Source organism: Anastrepha obliqua, chromosome 3 (genome assembly GCF_027943255.1).
Source record: "Anastrepha obliqua isolate idAnaObli1 chromosome 3, idAnaObli1_1.0, whole genome shotgun sequence".
Lineage (NCBI taxonomy): Eukaryota > Metazoa > Arthropoda > Insecta > Diptera > Tephritidae > Anastrepha > Anastrepha obliqua.
This window is the reverse complement of record NC_072894.1, coordinates 29,423,399-29,447,987: the sequence shown is the minus strand read 5'-3', so window position 1 is coordinate 29,447,987 and position 24,589 is coordinate 29,423,399. Positions and strand designations below refer to the sequence as shown.

Below are 24,589 nucleotides of genomic sequence, written 5' to 3'. Positions count from 1 at the left end.
CAAAGTTGTATTTATGTATTTAGTATTACTGAACTTCACTTCTTTTGCCACGGCCAATGCATCTGAATATTACTTATACGTGTACATATTTGTATGTGTGTGCATGAAAGCATGCCACGCTTGCATAAATCAATGTTGGCTGAATCACAGTACAGTTAATGGCATATATTAAGACTCCAATTAAATCGATAAATCCAAATTGGCACGATGTACTCAACGTCAACGCTGCAATGGCTCATTTGTGGTGGTGAATAAATGTTCATACGTATATACAGCAAAATATCATACTTTCAAATATCCTCAAGCTTTTCCCATGAAGTCAGTAAGCCATATTTACTTTTTCCATCTTTCCTTTATTCCACTTCCATTTCTGGCCATAATAACAATTAAAAAAAAAAAAAATTGCCATAATAACTCAAGGGCGGCGTAATGATGACCAATACGAATTTTCGCCAAAAAAGATAGCAGAGCACAATGGTAAAATGTGGTAAAAAATGTGGAAATCGGCTTTGCAGAAGCCATAACGTTTGTTTTTAGGTCAGCTGAATAGCACATGGACTGAAAAGTCCCGACCCTAACACATAGATGGCACTAGTTTTATTGTATTCACCTCTTAAACAGCCTTAAAAAAACAGCTGTTGACATTTCATGACATTCTATTCATTAGTTCGTGAGTTATTCTGCTGTAAGTGACGCTACTTCTGTTATTTTCAAAACAATGGAATTTCGTATTTTAATTTTACGCTGTTTCTTGATGGGAAAAAATACCGTTCAAGCAAAGTAAGGCTTCAAAAGTATTATAAGGTCTCCACTCCATCAAAAACAAAGAAAGAACAATAAAGCGATGGTTTGCTGACTCCAAACAAAGTCGTGGAGACACCGATGATGCACAACGCAGTCGACGTCCAAATGAGGTGGTAACATCAGAAAACATCAACAAATTCTACAAAATCGTTTTGAGTGATAGAAAAGTGAAGTTGAGTGAGTTAGCTGACGTCGTAGAAATATCAAAGGAACATATTGGCTTTATATTGCATGAGCATTTGACTATGAGAAACCTCCGTTCAAAGTGGGTGACGCGTTTGGTCACTGGAAGAACGTCTTGATGATTCTCAGCGGTGTTTGGCCATCTATAAATCTATTAAGCTGTAATGGATAAATCATGCATCCATCACTATACCAGAATCAAAACGATCGTCATCTGAGCGGACAGATTTTAATCTGGTGAACCTCGTCCAAATGAACGTTTCAAAGTCGAAATTGCAAAGAAATGTCCGCATATGGCAAACAAAAAAATTTTGTTTCATCAAGAAAACGCACCGTGCCACAAAAAATGGCAAAACTACATGAATCGGTCTTCAAGTTGATCCCACATCCACAGATTTGGCTTCCAGCTACTGGCTACTGGTATGAAATTTCGCTCGAATAAAGAGGTTATCGCTGAAAGTGAGGCCTATTTTGAGGCAAAAGATAAATCGTTCTACAAAAGTGCTATTGAAATGTTAGAGCGGCGCTAGCAGGCTTGCGTTGCTCTTAATGGAATTTACGTTGATGAATAAAACTAGTCTTGAATAAAAAAAAAAACATGTTTTCTTTGTTAGGCCCGGGACTTTGCAGCCCGTGTGTTATATAGCGTATGCTGGCAGTTTCAATATTTTTACAGGTAGAGATTAAATTCAACTATTGTATATATTTTATATGCTCTACTTACGCCGTTGCCCCACCAATGTACATGCTCCCCTCGAATGGTCCAAATTCCTCTTCTGCCAACAGATCAACCATTTGATAGTCCGTATTTATCATGAAACGTACGTGATACTGATTGTAGTCGATCCAAATCTTATGCCATTCGCCGCCATTTAGCTTACGATGCGAGTTAATTACCAGCTCTCGTGTTGTTCCAGTGCTGAGGGTAAAGTTGAATGTCAGCTGATAGTCACCGGTGAGTGCCACCATAAAGGATGGATGATTTGGACGTATGGGCGGTTGGAAGAGTAGAATGGCTTTTTCGCCGGTGGTGCGGAAAGAAAAGGCAATATCACCTTTCCGCCATCCAGGCACTTCTATATACGATTGCGATGTAGTGAAGGTGACGACATACTTTTGGGTGTCTGGCAGAAAGGAAATGAAAAGCAATTTAAAATTATTGTAGTAATCGTATGTAGGGTAAATAAATTTTAAGTTCACAGCACAAAAGAGATAAAGCACAGGAAGAGAGGTATATAAATAACACAAATACATATAAACTGAAAATGGATGAGTGTAATAATAAATGTACATATAAATAAACAAAAGGAGCTTCTCCTATATTAAATAACATTCACAAGTTTGCATTGTAGCCACTCACTCGTTTCGACACACTCCAACGGTCCGAGCGTTATACGTCCCTGTGAATCCTCCTCCAAGTCCTTTTGTTGCAGAAAATACATATCTGTAATGCCAAGACTGTACGGCTCATTGTAGTAGCCCTCATCCGAATACCATTTGTTTTCCTTCACATCACAGTTGCATGATTGATTTGGGTCCACACATGTTTTGTTGATGGAGCAGGGACATGCACCACTGCCACAGTCAAACGGTTCGGTGAGTACGTAAATAGACGAAATGCAAAAGAAGCAAAAGGAAAGAGTAGAAAAATGTATGAAAAGAAAGATTCAAAATACGGCTTAGTAAAGTCAAGCAAGGCATTTAAATTGGATTGAGAGGAATTTATGCCTAACAGTGAATTTAGTGAATTTGTATTTGTGACGTAAAATGTTTTGTATTACTTGGCCGTGGTAGACTTCTTCACCCATAATTAAGTATGATAGCTTTACCATTTTTAATATATGAAATATTTTGCAATCAAAATTGTTTTCGTTAATTTTATATAAAAATGTAATTCATTACCTGCCTAATAAGTGCCGTGATAAATCACTGCTTCAAACTTTGTACCAACTTTCAAAAATGGTCATAAAAATGTTCAACTTTGTAATCAGAAACTTTAGAAAACTTGTTGGCATGCAATTCAATAACTCATTTAATTTTCGTATAGAGAAGTGCAAGTTTCAAGTAACTCCGAAAAGTGTGAATTTTTGAAAAAAAATTTCTGCATATTATGCTAAATATTTTCTTCCATATAAAATGTTTTGTAATATGTGATTTTTTAATGCATGCATTCGACGAGAGGCGCGCTGTGAGTTAGTTTTTATAACTGAAAAGTTATTTTGAATGTAGAGTTATTTTGAATGTTCAGCGCATTCTTTCGAAATATACTGTTCCATAGTATGTCATCTTGATCAAAAATTTCCCGGAATATATTCAGAAAATTCAAAATAGAAGTTTGTTCCTCAAAAGTAGTATTATCGCCTTCAAGTACTCCCCATCAACTGCACCGCACTTATGCCAGGCTTTGATCCAGCTCTCGAAAAACTTGTGGAACTTTCGGTTTAGCCATCAGAGCCGTCTTCGATTTTTCCATTACTTTTTTTGGGCTGTTAAAACGCGTTCCCCATAATGTTGTTTTGGTTCGATCAAGCAGAAAAGAATGTAAAAAAATGCTTTTGGATGGTATTCAGCTCATTGTTGGTCAAAAATTCACGGATAATGGTGGCTCTGTGCGACGGTGCGTTATCATGACACAAAATCCACAAGTTGCTTTCCCACAAATTCTTTCTTTTCTTTGCGAATTGCTGCACGTTAACATCTCATAAGATCCTTATTAACCGTCTGATGTTCTGGCAAAAATCAATGGTGTAAATTACGGTTGTAATTCATAAAAGCCGACTGAAAACGACGTTGTTGCTTTGGTCTCGGTTCATTGGGAGTTCTCCATTCACTCGCCTGATGTCTGGATTGCATGTCGTACTCATAAGCCTACGTCTCATCTCCCGTAATGATGCCTTTGATGAATATTGGGTCGGATTCAGCGTTGGAAATTATGTCTTTGACGATATCAATGTAGTCTTTTTTGCACGAAATTTAACTACACGCTTTGTGACACATATTGCTTCTACAATATTTATTATAGATCCGCCATGAATATTATTGAGATCGGTTAAAAGCCGCGCCTGCTTTTGATAAGTTAAGCCTAACCGATCGTTCCTCTGATGTTATATATATATATAATTGGCTCGTACTCTCTTTTTGGGTGTTTGGCCGAGCTCCTCCTCCTCCTTGTGGTGTGCGTCTTGATGTTGTTCCACAAATGGAGGGACCTACAGTTTTAAGCCGACTCCGAACGGCATATATTTTTATGAGGAGCTTTTTCATGGCAGAAATACACTCGGAGGTTTGCCATTGCCTGCCGAGGGGCGACCGCTATTAGAAAAATGTTTTTCTTAATTTTGGTGTTTCACCGAGATTCGAACCTACGTCCTCTCTGTGAATTCCGAATGGTACTCACGCACCAACCAATTCGGCTACAGCGGCCGCTGATGTTAGAAGCTTTAATTTTCATTGCCAGTGAGTTTGTTTGATCTCCAGAAGATTATCAGCCAGCACAAATGTGTGTGGTTATAATCGTATAAAGTTCGGTTCGGATTGAATTTAGTTCTTCCTTCTACTTGATTGGCGCTATGACCGCGATTTTGGCCGAGATTACCAAAGCGCATCAGTCGTTTATTTCTCGTGCTAACCAGTGCCAGTTGGACACACCAAGTGAACCAAATCCCATCTTCAACTGATCTTTCCAACGCAGAGAAGGCCTTCCCCTTCCTCTGCTACTACCGCATCGAATACTTTCAGAATCGGAGCGTTTGTATCCATTCGGAAGACATGACTTCTTTACTTGCTTTAAATACGCATCAAACATCATAACGCATAATCAAAGTCAAAATTGAGCCATTTAATTGCACAGAGGATTAAAAAACAGACACTTTTTACATCAAAATTTAATGGGCTATAAAAAATGCCCACGATTTGTGTCTATTGGGTTTCGGGGCATAAGGCATAGATATTGAAATCATCGGTCTCAACAACAGCGCTGTAAGTTCTGCCCTTTCCAAGCTAGATAAAAAAGCAAAGCGCAGGGGTCTGGTGGTAAGAGAGGACAATACGAAGTACCTCCTGTCATCAAACAAACAGTCGGTGCACTCGCACGGCACTCATGTTAGGTTAGGTTAGGTTGGTATGGTTGCGCAAGGAATGAGCACACTTGGACTAGGAAAAACGGTTTCGTCCTTTGTGGTACCATTATGAAGAAGGTCAGGTGAAAGAGGAAGACCGATGGGATGCAGGGAGAGGGCGGGGAGAGGTGGTGCTGGGACGGTTATGAGGGTGGGTTTAAAGTGTGCGGATTACGAACGATGACTGTGCTGCGTTTGCGTCAACCGCTTTGTGTTGCTGATGAAATTCATCAGATTTTTAATGTCAACGCCAGCTATATCAGCAGGCGTAGCAAAAAAGTAAGAGCCAAGATGCCTGGATTTTAGCTCCGTCAGAGCAGGGCAGCTAAGGAGAAGGTACTAAGATATTTCCACCTCATCCTCCATACATCTATCGGAAAAAGGTAATTCCAAGTCTCACAGCATGTATTCCTCGCGCATTGTGACTTGTGAGAAAACCCACCAGATTCGAGAGCTAATATTTTGTGAACCTCAGAAGCTCGCCCGAGCGCCCCCGGTCCACACGTGGCCAGAAGAATTTCGCGACCTTATAATTTTGTGTACTTACCTAACGCTCGCTGAGTTGGCGCGATGCCCATCTTTCCAGGAGCAGACCGCAGGTAGTCAGGGGGATGCCAATTCTCTCCTTTCGCCTTGAGATAACCTCACATGCCCCCTGTTTGGCCAGCTCATCCGCCTCACAGTTTCCCGCAATGTCGCTGTGACCAAGAACCCAGATGAGGATTTGTCAAAGAATTCGGACGCAGTCGAAAGTGAGGTCAGGCATTCCCTGACCAGTTTCGAATGCACCGTCACTAACCCGAGGGCCCTTATTGCCGCTTGGCTGTCGGAGTAAATATTTACTTTCCTGACTGTTAGTACGCATGTGAGCAGCCAATCAACTGCCTTTTTGATTGCGACTACCTCTGCCTAGAATACGCTGCAGTGGTCCGGAAACCTGAATTTGAGTCTGATGGGGAGCTCCTCGCAAAAAACTCCTCCGCCAACCTTTCCTTCCAACTTCAATTCATCCGTGAACAAGTTCCCCAGACCCTGTCCCCAAGTGTAGCCCCCTCCACTCTTCCCTTGATGGAATATGAGTGGAGAAGGTTCCGGTTGGACTAAGCGAGGGTATACACTGGCCCGTTGACAGGGGGATGAAGTCGAAGTTTCTAAGGATGCTTGAGGGTCCATAAGTGAGGTTGAGCTTATAGCCCGAGCCCCTCAGTCTGATTGCGGCACGTGTGGCGGCAATTCTGCCTGCGATGTCTACGGGTACTACATTTAACATTGCCTTGAGCGCCAGAGTAGGAGTCGTTCGAAGCGCCCGACTGATTCCAATGAGTGCCGAACTCTCTCCAGCTTCTTAACCAATGTCGACCTCTTTAGTGAGTTCCACCAGACTATGACTTTACATACATAGTATTATATAGCCAAAAAACAACTCTAGGCGAAAGGCCCCATCTTTTGCCAATTGCGCTCTTGCACCCATACAAGGCGATTGTTACCTTCCTCACTCTTTCCTCAATATTGGGCTTCCATGTGAGCCTGCTGTCAAGGATAATACGTAGGTACCTCACGTTGTCAGAAAGCCTCAGAGGAGCGCCCCTAGTGAGGGAAGTTCAAACCGGGGTGTTTTATATTTCCTCCGTCTTAAGAGGATTCACCGACAGGCCGCAATCCGTTGCCCATCTAACAACTGCGCTTAGATATCCGTGCATCAAGTTCCTCTAACAAGTCGTGCCACGTCAGCCGCGTAGGCAATTGCCCTGCAGCCCCCTTTCACCAGCTCCTCCACCAACTTGCGGAGTGCCTCTACTCACCTGCCACGTTACTGTTCACCGTTATGGTTTTGAGACTGTCAGACACTTCGTTTATTTAGGAACCAGCTTTAACACCGATACCAACGTCAGCCTAGAAATCCAAAGTAGAATTTATCTTGCCAATAAGAGCTATTTTGGAATAAGTAGGTAATTGAGGAGTAAAGTTCTCTCTAATACTTTATAAGGCTCTGATTATGCCCGTCCTTGGACGATGATAACATCCGATGAGGTGTCCCTTGAAGTGTTTGAGAGGAAGATTCTGTGGACGATTTTTGAACCTTTCCACGTTGGCAACGGCGAATATCGCAGGCGATGGGACGATGAGCTGTATGACCTGTATGAGTCGGCTAAGAACCCGTAAGCGGTTATCGCGCCAGTCAAGGAGAGAGAATTTAGAATAAAAACAATCATTAAAACCTTACTTTAATTCCATTCCGAACCATTCGAATGCCACATAAAAGTGCACGAACGGTTTTATTCTTGCAAATATTATCATTATATATTAGTATTAAATATTTTGGTCAATACTTATGACACAGGATATATACTACGTATACGCGTGTGTATATTTATAATATATATATATTATATTACAATATAACTTTCAGATTCAATTGCCACATCATATATGTAAGTTGCCCAGGCCTATTTGCTTATCACATACTAACACCCAAAACATTTTCATTGCTGATCTGGTAATTTCTCTATGCAAATTTATAATAAAAGTGATCTGTCAAGTGTCATGTTGTTATTACCGCTGCTACTCTCTTACTGTGCTAGGCACTTTCTACGAGTATGTTTCCTTTTTTTTTGTATTTCAATCACAACACTTGTAATTTTGCAATATGAGCTGTATGTTTATTAGTGTTGCTGCCTGATGAGTTAGTTGTTCACAAATCATTGTAGTTGGCAACATTGTTGACAGAAATTACTCGCTCGTATTTATACGTAGCTGCATGATGACCAACGGAGACAAGTACATGAATGGCAAAGTGTTGGCAATACTTGTAGCATTCCTTTGGTGAGGACTTGTGTGCGATGTAGTCGCAAACAGTTACGTGCGCACATACATACATACTTAAAATAAACGCACCTACAATGAGCAAACGAATGCAGTCGAGCATTAAGTGATGAAGCGTGGGCGGAGAGGAGCAATGCAAAGGCAAGTCAAATTGTCACTCAGTGCATTACAATTTGCTTCCCGGGCATTTCAGTTTGAGTGACAAGACGCAAATTGCAGCCAAGTCAGTTTATATTAATAATCAAGTGTTAGTGCTTAAGGTCTGTTGTCTGTGTGGTTGGCCGTCTGCTGGCCTGCCTAGATGTTTGTTTTCGTACGAATGTCAGGTCAACATTAAATTACGATTTATGTTGGATTTGAAATGTTGTGGCCGCAAAATTTGGATTTGTCAATATCGTTAAAATGCGAATACTCGTACATTGGAATATGAATAAACTGCTGCCCATTTGCTTTCATACGTGTGGTAAAATTGATAATAAACTGAGATGTTTAAGACTTACTCTTGACAAATGTATGTATGAATATGAATTTAGTTTAGTTGGTGTTATAGAAAATATAGAAAATTGTTGAAAAGGTAAAAGAAAAGTATAACCCAATTTAATAGTCATCAGTTAAATCGGTTACCTGTATAATTCACGTACATATATACATTTTGTCAAAAAATATCAGGAACTGTTCGTTACACATTTGTCTGATTGTTTTTTTGCTGGAGTGTTGGTACAGCTGTCCTTATAGTGTCGCAGAGTGTGAGCGTAATCTGTTAATTAGCTTGTTTTTGGCATTTAATTATATCAGTCAACCGCGGGTGGGCTCCGCGATTTTCACCATGGATAAAAATATCGAGCAAAGAATTTGGCCGAAAATTGTGTGTGCCGAATCATTGAAAATGTTGCAGAAAGCCTATGGCAAGTGTGTTTTATCACAAACAAGGGCCTACGAGTGATATAAGGCTTTTGCAGAGGTACGAGAAGCCGTGGAAGATTTGCCCAAATCTGGTCGCCCATCAGCGTCTTCAACGGATGAAAACGTCGACAAAGTCAAGGAAGTGGTGCTGGAAAACCATCATTTAAGTTTGAGGGAAGTAGCTCGTGACTTTACCGTGTCTGACGAATCAATTCGCAACATTTTACACCATCAATTGGGCATGAGACGCGTGGCTGCTCGACTCGGTCCAAGAAAGTTGAATTTCTTTAAAAAAAATGCATCGGAAGAAGGTGGCTAAAGACATGATTATGATTGAGCAAGTGAGCTCGGACCCAACATTTATTCAGCGCATCATAACAGGTGATAACGCTTGGGTGTATGATTCTGACATGCAAACCAGTCAACAGATGGCTGTATGCCGCTATCCACATGATCCGAAACCCAAAAAACCACGCCAAAGTTGGTTAAAAGTGAAGTGCTACTTCGTTGCCTCTATGCGCTCATGAGAGCGCTGTCAAAATGTGAAGTTAGTATTGAGTGCTATGCTCCTCAGTAGGTGCATATCAAGGATGATCGATTAATATATATATAATTGGCGCGTACACCCTTCTTGGGTGTTTCGCTAAGCTCCTCCTCCTACTTGTGTTGTGCGTCTTGATGTTGTTCGACAAATGGAGGGACCTACAGTTTTAAGCCGACTCCGAACGGCAGATATTTTTATGAGGAGCTTTTTCATGGAAGAAATACACTCGGAGGTATGCCATTGCCTGCCGAGGGGCGACCGCTATTAGAAACATGTTTTTCTTAATTTTGGTGTTTCATCGAGATTCGAACCGACGTTCTCTCTGTGAATTGCGAACGGTAGTCACGCACCAACCCATTCGGCTACGGCGGCCGCCATCGATGCTCGATTTACTATGGTGAAAAATCAAATTGTGAGGGGAACTTCAGCTGCCGCGCCACGGGGTATTCGGAAACTAAATTCAGCACGATCATTCCACATGTATTCCAGCTTTTTATTTTGTACACCCTGTGTATGGAGTGCTTACGCTCTTTAAGCATCTATTTACTCTCTGCACATCGCCGAGTATAACAGCTTCATTTGAATTTGAGCGACATTTTGGTAGAACATTTATCGGCTGGAGTTTTTTGTTATTTTATGATTTTAAATACTTCGAACATATCATATGGCTACTTACTTATAATTGATTCGTAAGTAGGTAAAAGTTGCATTTTAAAGGTGTATTTAAAATATTTTGGCATTTTATATTTGGTAGTCAATGTGTGAATAATCTTTAGTGCAAAATTATTAAGCAGATATAAATAATTTCTCTTCATCGAAATGCCGGAAAGAAGTTAATCTTGTTACGCCAAAGGAGTGAGAATCCTACACTCGAAAAGAGAAGATATATTTTAGGCTGCCCATTTAACATTAAGATCATAATTGGCTTTATTGACAGCTCTTCTCGTTTAGAAAATATCGCTTTTAAACTTCCCTTTAGAATTCTTTAAAATTGCTTTTTCTCGAAGTAGTTATGGTGTCTAAAGGTAATTTTCTCGAAGTAGTTATGGTGTCTACGCTCCCTCATCAAGAACTTTGCTGAACTAAGCTTAGTCTACAATGCATTGGATTTCGATTTCACGCACCTTCATCACATTTTTTAGTTAAATATTTAAGAATGTTTTTATTTGCGCCACATGACTAGTATTTTGTCTTAGCTTTTTTATTTTATATATTCCCTCATTTTAAGATTGATCTTCATTGAGACTAATGTTAGTCTGTTAGAATACTTTGTACTTCAAGGCTTGAAATAAATGTAAGTTAATATATGAATCTAGTCTGTAAGGTTCTTTTAATTTAATATTTAAATAAGAAAATAAATAAATGCAAATAAATAAATACCAAGAATGTGAGCTCATTGGCTTGGACTATCTAGGTGGGGTTCTTAGTTAGCAAAGAGATGGCTTAAGGGGTCCCGGTGGTATAGAGCTCGAAATTTAGGGTATTTTTGGTTTTTTGGGTATTTGGGTTTTTTTGTATCATACAAAAAAAAAATTAAAAACAAGATTTAAATTTTTTAGGCTTTTTATTTAAATTCCTTTACATAAAAAAATAATTTTTTTTTTTTATTTTAATAATTTTAAAAATGGCGCTGAACTTGACCCTCCCAAAAAATTGGACCTGGACAGTGTTGTCCATTTTGGTTCTTCTATTTATTTAAAACACAAAAACCAAAAAAATGATTAATCAGTATAACTGTAGCTATATCCCGATACTAGAATAAAATAAAATTTACAATATGGCGCGGTTTTGAATTTAACACACTTTTTAATAAAAAAATACGAAATTATTGGAATAATATGATTCCAGTACGGGCGATAGCCATTGATGTTGTGAACAACATATTAAAATTTCAGACGATTCGAAAAAAGGAGTTTTGAGATAATTGAGTTTAAGTTCTGACCATTTAAATGTGACCATTGATGCCGCCTTGTGACGAATCTGACACTACCTGCTAAAACGGGTGTAGAATCGAAAAGACTGGGAGTATCCTTCCAAAAATTTGACAGTATATTCTACACCTTCGAAATATCAAAACAAAAAAACATCGATTTTTTGAAAATTCTAGACCATCGGGACCCTTTAAGAGAACTGCTGTTGAAAGTCTGGTTTTAAATGTTTAAAAGCCTGTTGAGAATTGCAGAGAATTGTGCTAGATGAACGAAATAATAAGAAAATACTTCAACTCGCTCAAATGAGGTAATTAATAATATTGTCAGTTCAAGAATATAAAATTTTAAGCCATCCAGAAAATCAAATAAGATGAATGGCCGGTTTGCTTAAATTATATCCATACAAAACTTCGTTTAAATCAACAATAATAATAATAAACAACAACTTACCGTTTTGCATTGCCCAGAAAATCCACAGTCAAGTTCTTTGAGGACGAAGTGAACCAAGTGGCCGAGTGCAGCTCTAACGGCGCTTTGTAACAATCATATTTTATATACTGCGTGCAGTACAACGAATGTGAGATCAATTCCTGCAGCATGTCTGGCGAGAATTCCCGGTAGCGTATATTGAACTTGAAGTCATTGTCGCTCGAAGAACGTACATCTACTTGACTAGGCAAATTGTGTTCAACAATGGTTTTCGTAGCATTCTCCAAACTCTGGAAATCACACTTTACATGCGCCGGCGGAAAAACACCATTACCATCAATGTCAATGAGGTACACATCCGATTTGGTGTAGCCAAGCAGAGCCAATTCCTCACAAGTCTTGCGATACTTCGTAAAATGACAATTTTTGCCGATATAGCCGGTGTGTTTGCAGTCGCAGGTGACGCGATCATCTTTCACGAAACACTTACCGCCATGCTCACAGGTGTTCGGTCGTTTGCAAGGGTCAATATAATTACAGTTATCCAATGCAACTTCGCCTACAACACGTTCGGTTTTCACGACATGTCGTGGTTCGATTAGATGACCGTTAATTTCAATGTCACGTATGCAACCGACCAGACCGGATGCGGCCGATTTAAGACTACTGCCAATAATTAATTTATCACCAATATTAAAAGTCAATCCAAACATTTGGCTCTGCCTCAGATGATAGTCAACGGTAAAGGTTATTTCGCCTGCTTTGTAGTCGAGCTCAACGGAGTGCCAAGAGGTAGCCCTATTGATTTTGATTACAGTCGAGTGTGTGAGGTTGCTACCCAAATCGGGCACTAGATCAAAACTCAGTTTGTCCGAAGAGAGGCGTATCTGTGTGTAAGCAGCAAGAATAAATTTGAATGAAGCGGGTGGTGTTGCGGTGCCATTGCGTTGCACCATTCGGACACAGTTGGTGGTCATGGTGGTGGTGTTGATGGTTTGTGGTATTGTGTTTTCCAATTTTGTGTATTTCAATTTCCGCAACAGTAGGTGAGGGCGTTACAGAAGGTTGAGTTGGCGGATATTTAGTTTGGCGTTTCCGTTGCCATTATCATCGTTTGGTAGCATTTCCGCGTAAGCGGATGTTAAACGTTTGAATATGTATGTGTGTGTGTGCGTTGTTTAGTTAGTTTTGGAGAGAAAAGTGGAAGAGAAAAATTATATTAGTTTTTTTTCTTTCTAGCAAGCGTTCACCGTTATATACATAATAAATTTCGTACAATGTGTACTCTACTTAATGAGCGTAAAATATGTGTATGTGTGTGAAAATTTTTAAATTAACCAGTTTCAATTTGCATGTAACTGTTCAACACTGTAAAATATGTGTGGATCCGTTTTTTGCGTTTAACTCGACGTGATGATGAAACAAATTTTAGAAAGTGGAATAAAAAGTAAGTATTTGTCCGGAATTCATTTTTGCTATACTCTATAATGTACTATATATTTGTATATTCGCTTAACTTTTGTGTTTGCGTATATACTTAGTCTTGCCATAAATTCTGTGACAAAATGCTGCAGCGAGAATAAATTCAGTTATTTTTCCTTTTGTGCGTATGCCCTGTATACTCAAAAATTATACTCAGTTTCGTGGTAAATCTCGCTTGCTAACAATGAAGTGGGGAGCTAAGAAGAAACACATAGCAGTGATTGCATTACCGAAGACTGGTAAAAATGCAAGTGAGATTTGCGAATTTCTGAAAAAACCTAACCCTCCGCCGGCACACTATTTTTTCCGGTACGGTCAGCACGATCGAGCCTTTTAAAGTCCGACTCATGTTTATTATTTTATTCATATTTGGGTGGTTGTCTCAAATGTTAAATACAACTCCGGTTAAGCTCTTTAGTTTAAATAATGTTCGAATATAAATAAAATTTAAGAGCCATTTCGTGAAAAAACTCAAATTTCTTTAAAAAGCCCACACTTATTATCATAAATTGATAGAAAAAATTAATGCTTGTGAATTATGACGCTTTAAGGTATGGCCTGGCAAATAAATTTTGTATTAATCAAAAAATTTAATTATTTAGATACCTGAAATGCAATAAGATTCGAGATAGTAAAATGAAAGAAAGCGCAAAGAATATGCGAGGTCTTCGGCTGTTCGTTCGGCCATTTTGCACACGGCCTCACTGAAATATTATTTATTTATAATAAATTATTTATACTAAGCGAAAAAAAAAAACAATTTATTATACTATATAGAAACAAGTTTACGTACCAAAAATCTGGCGTCAACTGCACACTGGGTACTAAAAGTCCGGGAGCTCACTTCATTCCTGTCACACACAACACTGAAATAACGGAAACCAGACACTCGCTTTTGAAAGTTTTTTTAAGTTTGGGGATCAGGTCAATTTCGCTTTTCATTTCGAAAATATGTATCAATGAAATTTTCGGCCAGCCCTAAAAGATCCAGTGTGCCGGCAGATGATTAATATTTCTAGAATGTTTGTTTACTGCACGATCCTCCATCAATCGTTTTCCTCAAACGTGTGAGGTGACAGATAGAAAAAAGTGGTAGTCCTCGCGTGGTTCGAACCAGTGTAGTCATGAAAACCGTTCGAGAAAGAATTCGAAGAAATCCCCTAAGAAAGCAGAAAATCATGTCCAGGGAAATGAATGTATCGACCAGATCCTCGCCCCAGACTAATTAGAGATGATATCCACACGAAAACCTTCCATCGCGCAACAGGTAATCTTTTAACAACGCGCTTGAAGAAAATTAGACTTGACAGACGCAAACAGCTTTTCGGTGGCGCGTGGTCAATAGCCCTGATAATATTTTTTTCACAGATGAGAAAATTTCAACCGCGTAAGCAAAAGGACAAAATTTTTGTTAAACTTCTAAAGACGCAAAAAATGTTATTCTAAGGGTTCAGGGTGGACACCATCCAGCCTCGGTAATGGTTTATTGGGGAATGTCCTGTAAAGGAGTTACATCTCTTCACTTCTGCGAAAAAGGTGTTAAGACCGGGACAAAAGTGTACCAGGAGGATGGTTTAGAAGGCGTGGTGAAGCAGTTGAGTAACACTTTCTTGAGTGGAGAGCGTTGGATTTTCCAGCAAGATTTTGTCCCAGCCAATAAGGCAAAATCCACCCAGCAGTTGCTAAAAAACAATATTCCTGGCTTCATAAATGCAGAAGACATGTTAGCTCACGGAGAGTAAAAAATGAAAGTACATTAATGACATATATAAATATTGCATTTTACAAACTTATTTGTTTCCATGGTTCCGTGCAAAGTACACATTTTTGAGCAAACTAACCCCACACCCACAAGTTAAAGTTCATAAGCTCTTGCTCTCCATACGGCTAGCACTTCACCAGGGTGTGTTTTGCAGCACGGAGTAAAAACTCAATTAAATGCCCAACATACAAGTATTTACGAATGTGTGTATGGATCGATGTGCCTGCATGTCAAAATTTGATAGTTTAGTAATATATTCGAAAGCTATTATTTGTACTGTAAAATGCTAGGACCTTTTAAAAGCTAAACGGTCATACATACATACACACGTGTGCTTGTATTTTAGTCAATGAATATGATTGTGTATAATATTTGAGTTCAATTTTTGGGAAATATATGAAAGATAAATTGGTGTGATAATTGCAATCTCTTGTCAGAGAAATTCGAAAATTTTATTTTAAATTGGGTCTGTAGTAATTGGGTCGTTTATTTGGCTATTTTTGCAATGCAAGCGTAAAATGTATAAATAACGTTTTTTTTATATGAACACGTTTTGTTTTTATACCAAATAGAGCAATATTGTTTAGTGCAACCTATCGTGAAGGTGCACAAAAATTGTAAATTTGATCGTTTCAATTGAGTGAATGAATAAATTAAGGTGGCTTTCCCAAAAGGATTACAAGGTGACATACACTTAACATTTTCACCAGTTTTGACTACTTTTTGTTTTTTTGTAATGTTCATTATTTTTGTATACAAGTATGGTATAAAAAAGTATAAGAACAATAACTAAATATAATATAACGAGAAACCATAAATTCAGATTTGAAACTTTATGCAAAAATTAGAAATATTGAAAAGGTTTTTTCAAGATTTCCAACTTTTTAATTAAAATAAAGAAAAATGGGTATGCGGTTTTATAGACCGTTAAATTTTAGTGAAATAAAGTGCAAGTTTGAGGTTACTAGAAAATCTCGTCGATTTTGATGAATTTTTTCCTGGCCGTTTGTTGGGAATTTTCTCCGTATAAAAACAAAAATCGTAGATTTGTCGTCAGGGGAAAAACTGAGTAAAAATCAATGAAATTTAGAGCCACTTCAACCTTCTTCTGTGTGATATTAAAAATCAATGTGCTATAAAACAGTGAACTATTTTTTTAAATCTGTTTTAAATCTTTTAAATTTTGAGAAAAATATATAGAATTTTTATAAATATATATGATTAATTTTTATAAACAAAGCTTGAAACTTGGATTAATATGCTCTTTATAGTTAAAAAAAAAAGTTATAAAAAAATTATTACAATAAAAAAATAACGAAATATATCGTCAACTTGTTAAAATATTGAGTTGCTATATTTTTTTCGAGGGCTATACTTAGACATGTAAATAGTAGCATTACATAACCATGCCAAAGGGTAGAAGAGAGGAGAAAAAAATAAAAATTATAAAAAAATGAGAGAAAGCGGTAAAGTGGTTAGAAACATTTTAAGTTAAATTACAATAAATCTTGCAGACTCCTGAGTTCCGAGAAAGTGGGAAACGAGAAGTATAAAACTTAGACTCACGATAGCTGGATACCTGATGAGAAAATGTTGAAATGATAAAGAGTCTCACCTTATGAATTAAATACCTAACGAGAAGCAGGATATACAGAAATTTAAGAGGTGGCCTACATTAAATCGCTAATCGGCTTTCAGCGAATTTGAAGGAAACAGCTGATTTGCTAACGTAATAAGGGAGATGACAGCTGTTTGTTGAAAGAGCGACGACTGGTTGGAAGATAGTAAGAATGCGAGCAAAATTCTACTGACGAGTCCCCGATGATGTGGTAGCTGAAGTTACTCACACAATTTTGCTTCGGATGGCAAATAATTCTTGGCACAAAAGGACCTCATAGGATTCGCTGAGTTTGCTAAAAGGGATTTTCCTACTCTGCATTATTAGGCATGTGATATAATCAAAATATTCAGAAATAACTGACAAGGATGTCAGGTATGCCACAACTGATTTTGAACGCACTTTGAATGAATATAAGGCGTTATAGAGACTAGCTATTATGTTAGTAACACCTTTTGTACTTGTATATCCATGGTACCTTTTCAGTCTCGTATCACAGCATGAACTCTCTTTAAGGGTGAAGAGCAAAGTATGAAGAAAGACGCGATAAACTGATTTTCCAAAACGAAAATACTCAGCCACACGACTCTGGTCCGAAAATCTACCTGACAACACGGAATTGGATAGTTTTACTAAAGCTGCTGTATAGCCAACGCATTACTCTTTACGATTTCACATACTCCAAACCCTGACTTAAGGTTTGACAGCATTTTTATTATTACTAAGGGTCCAAAAATTTGGTTAATATTGATCTCCTAAAACAATAAGAAATTTTTTCGATGTGGAACCCGCCCGCTACCAGGGAGATAAGAAACGGTTGTGACTAGCATTGAATAGTATTTTTAAGAACAAGTGAATAATCAGTTGCCACAAGAAAGGTACACACCTTGAAACAAATATTTGTTGATTTTATACAAAAAGTTACCGCCGGTGTTTGGTAAATGCTATAGGAAGTATTTATCTAGTATTTATTTACAAAATTAGCGAGAGTGTGAAATATTTTGTTCTGATAAATGTCCCATAAATATGGCTAAAAGTATAGTAAAAATATTTCAAGATTGTCGTGTTAAGATATGAAATAGAAAGTAAAATTAGAGATACATATTCTTCAAACTAAGTTTATCTAGGCAAAATAACTACGAGTTGAGTTGGGCCAATATTCCGAATAGTGTAACGATAAAAATGGCAGCCGCTGTAGGCGAATGGGTTGGTGAATGGTCCGAAGTGCATAGCTTCGAAGCCCCGGTCAAGAAGCACCAATTTCCTATGGCGATCGCTCCGCGGCAGACAATGGCAAACCCCCAGTGTATGTCTGCCATGAAAATGTTCCTCATAAAAAATCATCTATCAGTTTTCAGCTTATATCCAAAATATGTATCTGAATCTGAAGATAACGACTATAAAAAATTTCCTCATTAAATAAAAAAAAGATATTAGTAAATAATTGGCGCGTACACTTATGTTAGGTGTTTAGCCGAGGTCCTTCTCCTATTTGTGGAACAACATCAAGACGCATACCCTTTAAGTCGATTCCGAATGGCAAATGGTTTTGGATGTATCTTTTTCATAGCAGAAGTACACTCGAGGTTTGCCATTGCCGCCAAGAGGCGAACGCTGTTAAAAAAAAAAATTATTTTGATGTTTCATGCACGGAGATTCGAACCTACGTACAATGAATTCCGAATGGTAGTTACGCACCAACCCATTCGGTCTCATTACATAGTCTCAGATTATTTCGATAACTTTTCTTTCTCAAACCTTGTTTTATCGATTTTCCTTGCGAAGAGAGGAGATATTTCAAATGTGAAAGCAAACAAAATAGACACAGACATGGGAAGGAGGTTCGTAAATACTAGGTTGTTCAATAAGTTTTGCGGTTCGATAAGAGAGATAAGATTGATACTAGCCTAATTTTTTTTTGCTATGTCGTCACACTTTTCATATGAACGTATGTGAAGTTTTATTTGAATCTGTCTATTCATTCTTTGTGAATTGAATTTTTATTTTTAGATTTTTGGAAGGTTTAAAACTAAAAGAAATTTATGAATGAATGTTGAAAGTGTGTACGGACTTTTCACTATCAATAAGTACAGTAGAAAGTTGGGTTGCTGAATTTAAACGTGGTCGCACAAGTCTTGATGACGATCAACGTCAAGGACGTCAAAAAACAGCAACAATACCGGAAATCGTAGGAAAAATACAGGATATCGCATTGAAAAATCGTCGAGTGACTGAAAGAAATGTAGTAGAAGCCACAGGTATCTCATTGGGCGGTATAAGTAATATTTTGACGGAAGTATTGGATTTCAGAAAGTACAATGGGCGGCACATTCACTAACTATGGATCGAAAAACATTCGAATACGACTTTCTCAGCAATATTTAGTGCTTTGAAAGAATAAAGTGGATTTTGGGCATCGATTCATCGCTACGAATGAGACTTGGGTCCATCACTATGATCATAAATCAAAATAGGAGGCTAAAGAGTGATGTGAACCAAGTTCTTCGGCTCTGAAATGAGTTCGTTTCCAGAAATCGAGCAAGCGGCAAGGTGTTAGCATCAGTTTTCTGGAGAGCGAAAGGAATTTTGTTTATGGATTACTTACAAACTGGTAAAACAATAAATTCTGAATATTATTTATAATCTTTTAGATCAGCTGAAGGAAAAAAATCGTGAAGAAAGACCCAGTTTGCAAAAAAAATTCTTTTTCATCAGGACAATGCACCGTGTCACAAGAGCATTTTGACAATGACTAAAATCCATGAACTAAAGTTCCAAAATGTTGGAGCATCCACAGTATTCACAAGATTTGGCTCCTAGCCAGACCTGCTAGCCAGACCTACAAAAAATCTATGCGTGGAAAGCGTTTTTCATCGAATGATGAGGTCATAACAGCTATGGAAGCGTATCTTTGCACTTCTTCTTTCAGATTCTCACTTCAGGGCTGGAATTCAGAAATTGGAATCTCGTTGGAAGAAGTGCATTGATGCTCAGAGAGGGTATACTGAATAAGAAAGAGTATTTGAAACCTAAAATGCTTTTTCTTATCGGACAGCAAAACTTATTGAGCAAACTTAGAATATTATTAAAATTTTGTTGAATACAATAATTGAATAAAAGTTTTTTTGTTTTGTTGTTGCTGTATTAATTTTGTTTTTTCTATGTGGATTGCCACGAGAATTTTTTGTAGTCCCAGCTTTCGCATTTTTGTATTTTTCAAAGCTTTTCTGGCAAAAGTTGTGCAATCAAATGCACTTTTCTGTTTCGCTCCCATTTCTTTAAGGAGACCCGGTGGGCTAGAAATTGCAAAAAATCGATTTTTTGTTTTACGATCTTTCAAAAGTATAGTATCTTAAGAATATACTGTATATTCATGTGAAAATTTCCAATATTATAGCGTCTACAGCCCATTAACTAAGTAGAAAGCGGCCCGCGCGCTTCTGTACCTAAAAAAACTATTCAAACTATTAAAACATAAAAAGCTATTCAACCGAATCGTCTGAAATTTTAATATGTTGTTCACAATATCAATGACTATCGCCCCTGCTAGAATCATATTTATTTATTATTTCAATTATTTCGCATTTTTATTAAATAACTCAAAAAAACACCGATTTTTAGAGTGTTAAATTCTAAAACGCGCTATTTGTTCAAATTTTGTTTTGTTATTCTCGTAGCGGGACATAACTACAGTCATACTGATTAATAATTTATTTGGATTCTTTGTTTCACATACATTTTTTTTTTATTCTTTCATATCTCTTGTCAAATTAACAATAAATATTTTGTACATGAAGTTATTTATATCGTTATATGAAGAAATACCGCTCTTAATCAGGGCATAGGGCGGAAACAAACTCAGACCAACGTGAGCGCTCTTGTGCAAATTTTCGAATTTCATGCCAGGAACATATTGATTGGTATTCCGCGTGTGTTGATCGCATCCAAGTTGTTCGTGGCCGTCCACTTCTTCTGGAGCCTTGTAGATTCCATTCTAGGGCCATCTTTGCGATGTCATTGTCTTCTTTGTCGTAAGGTGTGCCCAATCCAATGTCATTTCCTTTCTTTGATATCAGCTGCGATGGGCTTGCACATTGAAATCTTTAAAAGATTTTCGTTGGTGATAACTCTTGACCACAATATGCGGTGAATACGAGTAATGCGCAGACATCTGTTGATAAATGTTTGTAGGCTATTGCATAAAGTAACATTGATTTGATGCTTGTATTGAAAATTCGCAATTTTGTTTTTATGCTGATATGTCTTGATGACCAGAATCGATTCATCCTGTGGAAAGCGTGGCGAAATTTGTTTATGCGGGAACTTACATCGGCTTCCGCTCCACCATTTTTGGACACTATGCTGCCAAGGTAGCAGAAGTTTTCGATGTGGCGATGAAACCTTACAATCTGGACACTATTTTATGTTTAGCGGTAGTAACTCCAACAAAGCAAATGGTGTGGGGATAATCCTATCTAAAAAATGCAGAAACTGTCTAAAAAGCTATAACCCGGTATCAGACCGTATCATAACAGCACGTTTTCATTCCCGGTTTCGAAACATAACAGTGGTGCAATGTTATGCCCTAACTGATCCATCAGACGATGCTTCCAAATACGCGTTCTACTATCAACTAGAAAGCGTCATGACGAAAACAGGAGACATACGCATGGTACTCGGCGATTTCAATGCAAAAATCGGAAATGATAATGAAGGGCTCCAAACAATTATGGGCTGTCATGGTCTTGGTAGTGTAAGAAACGGAAATGGCGAGCGTTTGGTGGAGTTCTGTACAACATGTTTATTGGTGGCTTTAGATTTCCACACAAAGGTATACACAGGTATACATGGCAATCTCCAGACGGTCGAACGCGAAACCAAATAGACCACATCCTTATCAGCCGGAGGTTTTACAACACACTATTTGATGTGAGATCACTGAGAGGAGCTGACGTTTATAGCGACCACAATCTTGTAGTTGCTAAAGTGCATCTTCGTCCAGCAGCTCTCAACAACCGTGGTATTGGGCGCCGCAAATTGAATTTTGCAAAACTCGAAAATCCAGAAAGTATTAAAGAATACCGAAGGTATTTGAGCACCAATCTCGAGAACATTGGAGCTGAATATACATGGAACGATGTAGCACAACAGCATGTACTTCAGCGGCTAAGTCGTCATTGGGCTTTGTAAAGCAACAAAATATGCCGTGGTTACGTGAAAGCACTTGGCAAATTGTTCAAAAAAGACGGGATATTAAAAATCAGCTCCAAAGTACCCACGATCCTATACGGAAAGTGAATCTCGCTTCACGTTACAAGATTGCAGATACGGAGGTAAAAGACAAGGCTGTAAAAGATAAAGAGAGGTACTATAACGAGATTGCCAGCGCCGCTGAAAAAGCTGCATACAAAAATGTCTTAAAAAGTGTATACGTTGCCATCAACAAACTAGCAAATGTGAAACCCCACATACCACCATTAAAAGATATTGATGGGAACACACTAACTACCGAGGTGGAACAGCTTACCGAGTGGAGAAGACATTATGAAACTCGCGAAAGGGTTGAAGAAGCAGACGCCGTCCCCTGCAATAGACGACATAAATAGAAGAGCCAAAATGGACAACACCATCCAGGTCTAATTTTTCGGGAGGATCAACTTCAGCGCCATTTTTAAAATTGTTAAAATTAAAAAAAAAAATCCATTTTCTATGCAAAGGAAGTTAAATAAAAAGCTTAAAAAGTTTAAATATCGTTTTTAATTTGTTTATTTAAACAAAAAAAATCCTGAAAATACTTTAAATTTTCGAGCTCTAGACCACCGGGGCCCCTTAATAGCAAAATATGAATGTTCATATTGATCTAGCTATATAAACGGATAGAATGCGCCATTTAAAGAAATTTAAATGTAAATATTTATTGATAAACATGAGAATTACGCGTATACATACATATATTCCAGATTGCACCATACATAATTATTATTAAGCAATTGAATGAAATCCTTGGAAAGTAAAAAAATATATATCCATAAATACACAAACACATACACATGCAGAGCTGTACAAAACGAGCCGAAAAGCCGAAAATCTACAATGTATTGCAAATATACAAAATTCAATAAATGGAAAAATTTCGAAAATATCGCAAATATTTCCAATTCAATAGGCAAACATAACACTCGCAAAACCACAAATAGCTAAATGCAAAATATAATTTTGTATATCAACTTGTTTACATACATACATTTATTTCATACATTGTCATTACGTGCAACTATAGTACACATATACATACACAATATTTGCATTTTCATTGACATCCTCAAGCTGGAGAAGAAGCATGGCGGACGTGTGATAACAAATAGCATGTCAATTGATATTTGCCCCAATGGAATAGGAAAACTGGGGCATGCGTTCATATGAGTACATCGATGCAACAAAAGTCAACAGCAGCAATAGTCCACAGCTTAAGTTAGTAATTGTCAGTAGGGATGCAACGATATGAGTAAGTATGTAAATGTAAGTACATACTCGATACTTTTTGTTCGATAACAAGTAGTTTTCGTATCGATAATTTTGATTCACTGAGTAGGTATCGACAAAAATATTCATAGCAAAACCCGATACTGATAGAAATTTTCCTTCGAAATTTTTTCTTCCACTGTTATTCCTTATTTCCTGTGCTCTATGACTATTATTATTCCCAGACTCCGCTCAACTGTTCGTATGGAAATGTGAGGTGGATGAGTGTTCAGTACAGACCCTTCGACGTGACGTAAAAGTCACTTCCAAGATGTCAAAGCTTGTGGTAGTGCTTTAAACCAAAAGAAAGAACCCTCAAAAAATATGTAGATAAAAAGGTAACCAAGGTTGACCTCGCCTTCTGGCAACAGCACAGCGAGCGCCAAAGAAAGAAAAAGTCTTACGGAAGATGACGAAGTGTCCTTACATTTATCTAGCTCAACATCCTGCCTGTTAGCAAATTCTTCAGAATTGTTGGAGGAGATGAAAACAGACTTTTGTTTACTGTTTTCGGAAGTAGTTTTGACGGGCAAACGTTTCGAAAAACTGCTATTCTTAGGAAGTATTGTACAACAAAGAAAACTTTGCTTGCTGAAATATTTTACGAATAAAGTTTTCCTTAAATTACGTTAGGTAGGTAGTGCTGGTTGATCTCACGTAGAACTCTAGCGTCCATTATGTTACCAATGCTATGTATTTGGAGTGGGATTACTATTTTATGCACGTCTTTGTGAGTCCTAATAAGCCAATCAGCTTTTTGTCAGCAATATCCTTCAAGGATGAAACATATGTATGGAAACATATGTAGGCGCACTTGTCGAGTCCTACAAAGATCAGCGCAGTAGCAAAGTAAGTGTTCCAAAGTACGCCTAGCAGTAGCTTCGTTGTATGTGACGCACGCATCGTTATGGACTAATCCCATTTCGACTGCGTGATGTGGGGTGAGACAATGTCCCGTCAGTACTACAACCCGTACTTTGCAATCTTTTCTAGAGAGTGATAAAATAAAGTTTGTCGTTTTCATATTCCAAGTCCTTAGCGGTGCTTTCCATTTCAATTCAACCGGGCTATTCGGGTGAGGTTCTTCGATTTCGATGTAACTCAAATATGTTGCTCTCTGGTCAAAATAATGAGACACGTATTTTTTTGTTTGCCCGAAAAAATTTTTTTTCAAGATTTATCGGCAATTTTGTTTTTCGGCTCAAACTCGACTTTTTTTAATTATATAAGAAAAAAATTTTTTTAAATGCCCATAACTTAGTCAAAAATGAACCGATTTTAATAATTATGGGTTCAAAATGATCATAATTACTTACACTAGCGACTTCATGTAGAAATAATTGCAAAAAAGTGGTTGAAAATTTTTTATTTAGCAAAAAAGAAAAAAAATTGAAATTTTTTCGAAATTCAATATTTCCAAAAGTGTATTTTTTTTTAACTTTTTCCAAGTCAAGCGGACATCTCAAACTT

The 24,589-nt window shown here is 37.7% G+C and overlaps 1 protein-coding gene across 7 annotated transcripts in view; it reads right to left on the bottom strand.

The window, feature by feature from the left end:
• LOC129240122 (axotactin) overlaps positions 1 to 24,589 on the bottom strand; it is a 245,986-nt gene that overhangs the window by 100,522 nt on the left and 120,875 nt on the right. For all 7 annotated transcript variants that reach the window (XM_054875651.1, XM_054875649.1, XM_054875652.1 and 4 more), the window contains 3 exons: positions 11,757 to 12,622; positions 2,348 to 2,562; positions 1,712 to 2,111 (listed from right to left, as the gene is read on the bottom strand). In XM_054875651.1, the coding sequence (XP_054731626.1) occupies positions 1,712 to 2,111; positions 2,348 to 2,562; positions 11,757 to 12,622 (1,481 nt within the window). The remainder of the gene's footprint in view (positions 1 to 1,711; positions 2,112 to 2,347; positions 2,563 to 11,756; positions 12,623 to 24,589) is intronic.